Source organism: Gobio gobio, assembly GCF_949357685.1.
Source record: "Gobio gobio genome assembly, chromosome: 22".
Lineage (NCBI taxonomy): Eukaryota > Metazoa > Chordata > Actinopteri > Cypriniformes > Gobionidae > Gobio > Gobio gobio.
This window is the reverse complement of record NC_137118.1, coordinates 48372364-48383236: the sequence shown is the minus strand read 5'-3', so window position 1 is coordinate 48383236 and position 10873 is coordinate 48372364. Positions and strand designations below refer to the sequence as shown.

General features: G+C 39.9%; 1 protein-coding gene across 1 annotated transcript in view; it reads right to left on the bottom strand.

Moving 5' to 3' along the window:
• Window positions 1-4230: 4230 nt before the first annotated feature.
• The window catches only part of klhl35 (kelch-like family member 35), a 19897-nt gene continuing 13254 nt past the window's right edge, over window positions 4231-10873 (bottom strand). Inside the window, exons 4-7 of the mRNA XM_079804497.1 lie at window positions 9470-9588; window positions 9190-9378; window positions 7967-8155; window positions 4231-7155 (exon numbers count right to left, since the gene is read on the bottom strand). Coding sequence (XP_079660623.1) covers window positions 6967-7155; window positions 7967-8155; window positions 9190-9378; window positions 9470-9588 — 686 coding nt within the window. The 3' untranslated portion in view covers window positions 4231-6966. The remainder of the gene's footprint in view (window positions 7156-7966; window positions 8156-9189; window positions 9379-9469; window positions 9589-10873) is intronic.

The window sequence follows — 10873 nt, the reverse complement described above, 5'->3', positions numbered from 1 at the left end:
ACACATTTTTCGGCGGATCAGACTTTTCCCTGTCCGCAGATAAAACCGTCAACGGACTTCGCACATCGTGACCAAAAACAAGGTAATTTGGACTGAACCCAGTACTTTCTTGGGCAGCTTCCTGAGCTGCCATCCTCAACCAAGGTAGACCAGTCGCCCAGTCCTTACTCATTTGAACACAATACAATCTCAACAAAGATTTCAGTGTTTGATGAAATTTCTCCAGTGCTCCCTGACTTTGGGCATGAATAGCACTGGAGAGATTATGTTGAATATTAAGCGGTTTCAAAACTTGACCAAACAAATTAGAGGTGAAATTACTTCCCTGATCAGATTGAATAATTTTTTGTATTCCAAACACCGAAATGAATTGGGTCAGCGCTTGTATGACTAGTTTTACCGTTACAGAACGTAACGGATATACAGCCGGATCTCTAGTTACTTGGCACATGATTGTAAGCAAATATTCACTACCTGCCTTTGACCTAGGCAATGGCCCAACACGATCTACAATGAGATGCTCAAACGGTTGGACAAGTCCACATAATCGTCAAATAATGAACAAACCTTTTAACAAATTGGCTGGACGAGCCCCCATATTTGTCACGACCGGCTCAAAGCCGTGACAAATAAGTGGAGGACATAGTAGGTTGGTGAGGTTTTGCAACACATAAGGTTTATTTATGTAAATAATAAAATATATAATACAATAAATCAAGACCAAAATAACTACAATCTCTGTCAGACAAATGTTGTTAATGTGTCAGACAGAACCAAATTCAAAGTAATGACAAAAGAACGTAAACAAAACCATAACGAGACTGAAAAAGGAGCAAACACCTCAGGACACTCTCATGATGGTGCTGCACGACCTGAAGCTCTCTCCAAGTCCTTAAATAGAGGAAGAAACAGGTGCACATAGTTTGCTCAAGGAGCCTGCCCAGGTGCACATCGTTCTCCCAATGAGTCTCTCAGCCACACCCACCGGTCGGCAACAGCAATAGTAACGGGAGACCCGTCACAATGTATGTATGTATGTATGTATGTATGTATGTATGTATGTATGTATGTATGTATGTATGTATGTATGTATGTATGTATGTATGTATGGTTGTATGTATGTATGTATGTATGTATGTATGTATGTATGTATGTATGTATGTATGTATGTATGTATGGTTGTATGTATGGTCGTATGTATGGTCGTATGTATGTTTGTATGGTTGTATGTATGGTTGTGTGTATGTATGTATGTATGTCTGTATGTATGTATGTATGTATGTATGTATGTATGTATGTATGTATGTATGTATGTATGTATGTATGTATGTATGTATGTATGGTTTGTTTTATGTATGTATGTATGGAGATATATGTATGTATGTATGTATGTATGTATGTATGTATGTATGTATGTATGTATGTATGTATGTATGTATGTATGTATGTATGTATGTATGTATGTATGTATGTATGTATGTATGTATGTATGTATGTATGTATGTATGTATGTATGTATGGTTGTATGTATGGTCGTATGTATGTTTGTATGGTTGTGTGTATGGTTGTGTGTATGTATGTATGTATGTCTGTATGTATGTATGTATGTATGTATGTATATATGTATGTATGTATGTATGTATGTATGTATGTATGTATGTATGTATGTATGTATGGTTGTATGTATGTATGTATGTATGTATGTATGTATGTATGTATGTATGTATGTATGTATGTATGTATGTATGTATGTATGTATGTATGTATGTATGTATGTATGTATGTATGTATGTATGTATGGTTGTATGTATGCATGTATGTATGCATGTATGTATGTATGTATGTATGTATGTATGTATGTATGTATGTATGTATGCATGTATGTATGTATGTATCTCTTGTCACAGTGTAAGGGTTTTCCTCTAGTGTGGATGCTCTCATGGTTTTTAAGATGTTCTGACTAACTGAATCTCTTGTCACAGTGTGAACACTTGTAAGGTTTTCCTCTAGTGTGGATGCTCTCATGGTTTTTAAGATGTTCTGACTGACTGAATCCCTTGTCACAGTGTGAACACTTGTAAGGGTTTTCCTCTAGTGTGGATGCTCTCATGGTTTTTAAGATATTCTGACTGACTGAATCTCTTGTCACAGTGTGAACACTTGTAAGGGTTTTCCTCTAGTGTGGATGCTCTCATGGTTTTTAAGATATTCTGACTGACTGAATCTCTTGTCACAGTGTGAACACTTGTAAGGGTTTTCCTCTAGTGTGGATGCTCTCATGGTTTTTAAGATGTTCTGACTAACTGAATCTCTTGTCACAGTGTGAACACTTGTAAGGTTTTCCTCTAGTGTGGATGCTCTCATGGTTTTTAAGATGTTCTGACTGACTGAATCCCTTGTCACAGTGTGAACACTTGTAAGGGTTTTCCTCTAGTGTGGATGCTCTCATGGTTTTTAAGATATTCTGACTGACTGAATCTCTTGTCACAGTGTGAACACTTGTAAGGGTTTTCCTCTAGTGTGGATGCTCTCATGGTTTTTAAGATGTCCTGACTGAATCTTTTGTCACAGTGAGAAAACTTGTAAGGGTTTTCCTCTAGTGTGGATGCTCTCATGGTTTTTAAGATGTCCTGACTGAATCTTTTGTCACAGTGAGAAAACTTGTAAGGGTTTTCCTCTAGTGTGGATGCTCTCATGGTTTTTAAGATGTTCTGACTGAATCTCTTGTCACAGTGCGAACACTTGTAAGGATTTTCCTCTTGTGTGGATGCTCTCATGGTTTTTAAGATGTCCTGACTAACTGAATCTCTTGTCACAGTGTGAACACTTCTAAGGGTTTTCCTTTATGACCTATGTCTCTAGGTCTCTATTCCTCTATTTCCTCTGTGACCTATGACCTATTATGACCTCTGAGCTGTAAAGCTGCCAGAATAATAATAATAATACGCTGTTTGTTAATTGGCCAGAGGAGAACTGGCACCCCGACTGAGCCTGGTTTCTCCCAAGGTTTATTTTTCTCCATTAGGTCACCTAATGGGGTTTCGGTTTCCTTGCCACTGTTGCCTCTGGCTTGGCGTGCTCAGTTGGGGACACTACATTTTTCAACTAAACATCAAAATAAATCTAATTAATAAACTAACTTAACCATTTAAACTAAATTACTGATCAAATTATTGATCTAAAGCCCACACTGTCACTGTATGATAATTGAAATGAACTGATGACATCAGCGTTTTTTCCAGAATGGCTATACAGCTGAATAAAATGATGCTGCATTATTTTCCTGTTTAACACTGTAAAGCTGCTTTGAAACAATCTACATTGTTAAAAGTGCTATATAAATAAAGTTGACTTGACTTGACTAGTGTTGTATGTATATAGATGGAGATATATGTATGTATGTATGTAAGTATGTATGTATGTATGTATGTATGTATGTATGTATGGTCGTACATATGGATGGAGATGTATGTATGTATGTATGTATGTATGGTTGTATGTATATATGGTTGTATGTATGGTTGGTTGTTTGTATGTATGTATGTATGTATGGTTTGTTTTATGTATGTATGTATGGTTTGTTTTATGTATGTATGTATGTATGGTTGTATGTATATATGGTTGTATGTATGGTTGGTTGTTTGTATGTATGTATGTATGTATGTATGTATGTATGTATGTATGTATGTATGTATGTATGGTTGTATGTATATATGGTTGTATGTATGGTTGGTTGTTTGTATGTATGTATGTATGTATGTATGTATGTATGTATGTATGTATGTATGTATGGAGATGTATGTATTTATGGTTGTATGTATGTATGTATGGTTTGTTTTATGTATGTATGTATGTATGTAGATATATGTATGTATTTATGGTTGTATGTATGTATGTATGTATGTATGTATTTATGGTTGTATGTATGTATTTATGGTTGTATGTATGTATGTATGTATGTATGTATGTATGTATGTATGTATGTATGTATGTATGTATGGTTGTATGTATGTATGTATGTATGTATGTATGTATGTATGTATGTATGTATGTATGTATGTATGTATGTATGTATGTATTTATTGTGGAGAATTGTTGCCAGTGTTATGGTGGAATAAGCTTATGTTGAGACATTTTATATATCATAATTAACAGATCTCAGTTCATGTGTTTATTGATAGATCATTTTCATGCTTTCTGCAGTTTGAGACAATAAAACTCAAGCAACATAAAATGATACAAACTTTATTAAAACAAGCATTGCATTACAAACGTTCAGATTCACATTGGGATTTCCAGCAGTTCATAAGGAGATAAAAGTGCGATTCCACAAACTCATATCATATCTTCAGATTACAGTTACAGTTTTTTTGGATTGCTTACACACTAAAATTAAAAGTAGTACACTATTAGCAAAACCTTACACTCAAGAAGCAAAACATCAGCCCATATTTGCACAACTATAAGCACATTGTCAACCTCACACTTGTTGCAAAACTCTACACACAGTGATTTGCAAAACACTAAACACACTTAACATACATTACACACAAAAATCTATCATGAAGTCACTTCTTTGCACTACCAAAGCACTGACTGTCAAATTACCGCACCGTCCAACCAATTGGTTCAAAACAGTCATCAGGTGTGCAAACACTTGTTCGCTTATTTGTAGACACACCAATCAGGTGTATAAGCACTATAAAAAGCAGCAGGTGAGTTCCTCAGTCTACAAGCACAATGGAAAGAGTCAGAGAAAGAGTAAGACGACGAGGAGGAAGAGGAGGAACAGGAGGAGGAGGAGGAGGAGGAGGAGGAGGAGGAAGAGGAGGAGGAGGAGGAAGAGGAGGAGGAGGAGGAAGAGGAGGAAGAGGAGGAGGAGGAGGAGGAATCAACAGAGGAAGAGATGGAGGCCATGCTGGAGGCAGAGGTAGAGGAAGAGGTAGAGGTAGAGGAAGAGGAAGACAAGAAGGTGCTCAAAGAGGACCGAATCTCACAAATGAGATCCGTGCAACACTGGTTGATCACGTTGTCAACCACGGACTGACGCTGAGAGAGGCTGGACTGCGAGTACAGCCAAATCTAAGCCAATACACAGTGGCAAGTGTGATAAGAACATTTCGACTGGAAAATAGGTACTGTAAAAATATCATCATATCACAAACATCTGCACGGTTTCAGTAACTGCTTACAGTACTGTATTCTATGCACTATCAGCACTTCTGTTACCTTTTCCTGTAAAATTACTGTACTATTGTATGGATTTGTTTTTATATATAGGATTGAGGGTCAGGAGCGACAAGGGGGAAGGCCTCCTATGTTCACAGAACAGCAAGAGAGGGAGATTGTAAACATGGTTTTGGCCAACAATGCTATAACACTCAAGCAGCTCCAAGCTAACATTGTCAATAACCATGCCACTTTCAACGATATCCATCAGGTCTCAACATCAAGACTGGCACGCATCCTAAAAAAAAAACATATTCAAATAAAGCAAATTTATCGAGTGCCTTTCGAGCGCAATTCCGAAAGGGTGAAGCGACTGCGGCATGATTATGCAGAGGTATGTATTCACTATAGCAGTGTGATCTTGCATACTGTCTCATATTCTTTTACTGTACTGTACTATGTATACTAGATCTACACTGAACTATACAATTTTGCCTGACACTGTTCTTCAGAGCGTTTTACGAATGGATGGAGAGGAGATCCTGCATGAGTTCATTTACGTAGATGAGGCTGGTTTTAACCTGGCGAGAACACGAAGGCGGGGAAGAAACATCATTGGCCAAAGGGCTATAGTCAATGTCCCCGGGCAACGTGAGGGTAATATAACACTCTGTGCAGCCATTACACAGAATGGGGTCCTCCACCGCCATGCCCATATGGGCCCTTACAACACAGCACTCATACTTACATTCTTGGACCAATTGCACAACATAACAGCAGCTCATCAAATTGATCATATGCAATACATTGTTGTCTGGGACAATGTGTCTTTCCACCGCTCTGCTCTGGTTCAGAACTGGTTTCAGCAACATCCACATTTCACTATCCTATATCTTCCACCATATTCTCCATTCCTCAACCCTATAGAAGAGTTTTTCTCGGCATGGCGGTGGAAGGTATATGATCTCCGTCTCCAGGCTGAGGTACCCCTCATCCAAGCCATGGAGGAGGCCTGTGACCAGATGGAGGTTGCAGCAATGCAAGGATGGATTCGTCATTCAAGACGTTTCTTTCCAAGGTGTCTTGCCAATGACAACATTGCCTGCGATGTTGATGAAATTCTCTGGCCAGATCCAGCTAGGCGAAGAGACGATGTATAGTTTTTTTTGTTCCTTGAACTTACAGTACAATATGTGAAGTGACATTTTGTTACAGTATTCTGGATCTCCATGTCAACATTTTGGGCGTGTTGACAAATAAATTAGTTTCTTCAGTCTGCAACATTGGTCTTGTGTGGTGTTTGGTGACTTTACATTATATTTGTACTTTGTTGATGGTAGCCTACTCTAATCATGGGGAAGTAGAAGTGCTAAAAGTGTTTTAGGTTTATCACAGCAGAGTGTAACTCGTGCAAACAGAGTATGTTAATGTGAAACGTGTGTGTTTCATATGGTAACAAAGTGTGGTTTTGAAACAGAAGTGTATGGTTTTTACAAGAGTGTTTAATTATGCAAAGGATCTGTAGTGTTTTGCTAATTGGGTGTGTGGTTGTGCTAATTGTGTGTAGTGTTTTGAAAACGCGGGCCCTGTTTTGAAAATCGTGCTTAAGCAATCCAAAAAAACTGTAATAACCAATAATATGACTGTAATTAAATTAATGTGCATTCCAGAGATCTGCATGTGTGTCAGTCGAGCGGGTGATCATATCAGTCTCAAATAAATCACATTATTTTCATCCATCCATTCATACATCCATCCATCCATCTCCAGTTCTTGAGGAGTGTGTGTGTGTGTGTGTCAGACGGTGGATCGCTGTAAGACGGTCACACAGCCGTGGTAACTCAGGCAGCGCGACAGCGGCTTCTCTTCCGTCAGTCGGCCGCTCACCGGATCAAACGTCCAGATCTGATCCACAGCAGCGGAAGATTCGTTCCGACCGCCCACAACAAACACCTTCCCCTCACACACCGTCAGGCCACAGCCCTCCTGAAACACACACACACACACACGGGTCAGTTACGTGTGTGTGTGTGAGTGAGTGTGAGTGAGTGTGTGTGTGTGAGTGAGTGTTTGTGTGTGTGTGAGTGAGTGTGAGTGAGTGTGTGTGTGTGTGTGTTTGTGTGTGAGTGTGAGAGAGTGAGTCTGTGTGAGTGTGAGGGAGTGAGTCTGTGTGTGTGTGTGTGTGTGTGTGTGTGTGAGAGTGTGTCAGTGAGTGAGTGAGTGTGTGTGTGTGTGTGTGTGTGTGTGTGTGTGTGTGTGTGTGTGTGAGAGAGTGTGTCAGTGAGTGAGTGAGTGAGTGTGTGTGTGTGTGTGAGAGTGTGTCAGTGAGTGAGTGAGTGAGTGTGAGTGAGTGTGTGTGAGTGAGTGTGTGTGTGTGTGTGTTTGTGTGTGAGTGTGAGAGAGTGAGTCTGTGTGAGTGTGAGGGAGTGAGTCTGTGTGTGTGTGTGAGAGTGTGTCAGTGAGTGAGTGAGTGAGTGAGTGAGTGAGTGAGTGAGTGAGTGAGTGAGTGTGTGTGTGTGTGTGTGTGTGTGTGTGTGTGTGTGTGTGTGTGTGTGTGTGTGTGTGTGTGTGTGTGTGTGTGTGTGTGTGTGTGTGTGTGTGTGTGTGTGTGTGTGTGTGTGTGTGTGTGTGTGTGTGTGAGTGAGTGAGTGAGTGAGTGAGTGAGTGAGTGAGTGAGTGAGTGTGTGAGTGAGTGAGTGAGTGAGTGAGTGAGTGAGTGTGTGTGTGAGTGAGTGAGTGAGTGTGTGTCAGTGCGTGTGCGTGCGTGCGTGCGTGTGTGCGTGTGAATGTTCCTCACCAGTTTGACGGGCAGTGCTGCTGCTGAACTCCAGCAGTCTGTACTGGGTGTGTAACAGTAGATCTGGTCCAGTAATCCTCCGGTCACGTAGATGCAGCCGTTGAGTGTGACGGCGCTGATGGAGCGCTGAGAGAACGGGCAGCTCGACACACACCGCCATCGGTCCATCAGCGGGTCATAACACTGCACCTGAGACAGGCCGGGCATTAATACCTCACACACTTTGCTTCAAACACACTTCATATTCAGGGATATCATTGATCGGCTGCTCTGAGATCAGATGAGAACTGACTCTGTTGTGTTCAGAAGAGCTGCTGAACATTTAAAGATCTTAATATCGCAGTGAAAAGCGCAGATCTTTTCTTCCATATTGTGGCGCTCATCCGAGTGTAATGTAAATGTGGGCGGGGCTAGGCTCTGTGCATCAGCTGTTGAGATGTGGGCGTGGCTCTCAGTGTATAGAGACAGAGCGTATTTAGGCCACGCCCACACCGGGGGGGAAAACAATCCAACGCTCTCCATTGACTTTGCATTGTGTGAGGCTTCCTCATTGTCATCTCGGACTTATAACAAAAAACAGAACAATGTCTAAAAGCTGATATGTGACAAAGTGTACAGCAAACAAGCTAAAAAACACAGAAATAAGTTTTTATAAGATGTCGACCCAAAAAAACGAGAGTTTAAGGAGACAAAAGTGGATACAGGCAGTAAAACGTGACGCTTAAGCTGAAGAATGGGGACATTTTGGGATCCTGACACTCAGTGTGTGTGTGTGTGCAGTAAATATGTTGTCACTGTTAAGTAAAATATCCAAATGTCAGTTTTATATATGATATTTACTGTCTCTGATGACGTTCCCCTGAAGTGTGTGTAGTTCTCAGTGTAATATAACGTGTCTCAACGGCCTGTATCCACTTTTTTGTCCTTAAACGCTCGTTTTTTGGGTCAATAGCTTATAAAAACGTCTGGGTTTTTGGTTGTGGGTTTTGTTTAGCTTGTTTGCTGTACACTTTGTCACATATCAGCTTTTAGACATTGTTCTGTTTTTTGTTATAAGTCCGAAATGACAAGGAGCCGCTTCACACAATGCAAAGTCAATGGAGGGCGTTGGATTGTTTTCCCCCCTGGTGGGCGTGGCCTTCGGATTATGACGCGTGTCGCTCTGTCTCTATGCAGATGAGCGTGCGCTTCAGGGGCGGAGTTTAATTGGAGGATGGAGTCACCTGGGTGGTGTTGGTGTGGTCGCTCTCCGCTCCACCAATGACGTAGAGTTTCCCGCCGCAGCTGCTGAGGGCAGCAGAACTGACGGGCAGGAGCAGGTCACACACACTCCTCCAGGCGTTCTCATGCGGGCTGTAACACTCCACACTGGACAGACGCTCACGGCCGTTATAACCGCCCACCACGTACAGCTGCACACACACACACACACACACACACACATCAGCACATGGAGGACAGAACTGCTGCTGCTGTGGGTCAGTGAGATGAGACTGGCCTCACCTTCCCACACATGGAGACCATCTTATGCCTCCACCGGCCCCTGCTCAGGCCACGCACACGCACCCACTGATCGAGCTGCGTCATGTAGCGCCACACGTCTGCACTGTTCAGCTGCCCGCCTGCAAACACACACACACACACACACACACCTGCTTAAGCATTTAAACACACCTTCACAAGCTCTCGGTTCAGGTCATGTGCAAGTTAGATAAAATATTATGTATGTATGTATGTATGGATGTATGTATATATGCATGGTTGTATGTATGTATGAATGTATGTATGTATGATTGTATGCATGCATGTATGTATGTATGAATGTATGTATGTATGATTGTATGTATGTATGTATGTATGTATGGTTGTATGTATGTATTTATGTATGTATGGTTGTATGTATGTATGTATGGTTGTATGTATGTATTTATGTATGTATGGAAGGTTGTATGTATGTATGTATGTATGTATGTATGGTTGTATGTATGGACAGTTGTATGTATGTATGTATGTATGTATGTATGTATGGACGGTTGTATGTATGTATGTATGTATGTATGTATGTATGTATGCATGCATGCATGTATGTATGTATGAATGTATGTATGTATGATTGTATGTATGTATGTATGTATGTATGTATGTATGTATGAATGTATGTATGTATGATTGTATGTATGTATGTATGTATGTATGTATGTATGTATGTATGTATGTATGTATGTATGTATGCATGCATGCATGTATGTATGTATGTATGTATGTATGTATGTATGGACGGTTGTATGTATGTATGTATGTATGTATGTATGGTTGTATGTATGGTTGTATGTATGTATGTATGTATGTATGTATGTATGGTTGTATGTATGTATGGACGGTTGTATGTACGTATGTATGTATGGACCGTTGTATGTATGTATGTATGTATGTATGTATGTATGTATGTATGTATGTATGGTTGTATGTATGTATGGTTGTATGTATGTATTTATTTATGTATGTATGTATGGTTGTATGTATGTATGTATGGTTGTATGTATGGTTGTATGTATGTATTTATGTATGTATGTATGGTTGTATGTATGTATGTATGGTTGTATGTATGTATGTATTTATGTATGTATGTATGGTTGTATGTATGTATGTATGTATGTATGTATGGTTGTATGTATGTATGGTTGTATGTATGTATTTATGTATGCATGTATGGTTGTATGTATGTATGTATGGTTGTATGTATGTAGTTATGTATGTATGGACGGTTGTATGTATGTATGGACGGTTGTATGTATGTATGTATGTATGTATGTATGGTTGTATGTATGTATGTATGTATGTATGTATGTATGTATGTATGGTTGTATGTATGTATGTATGTATGTATGGTTGTATGTATGTATGTAT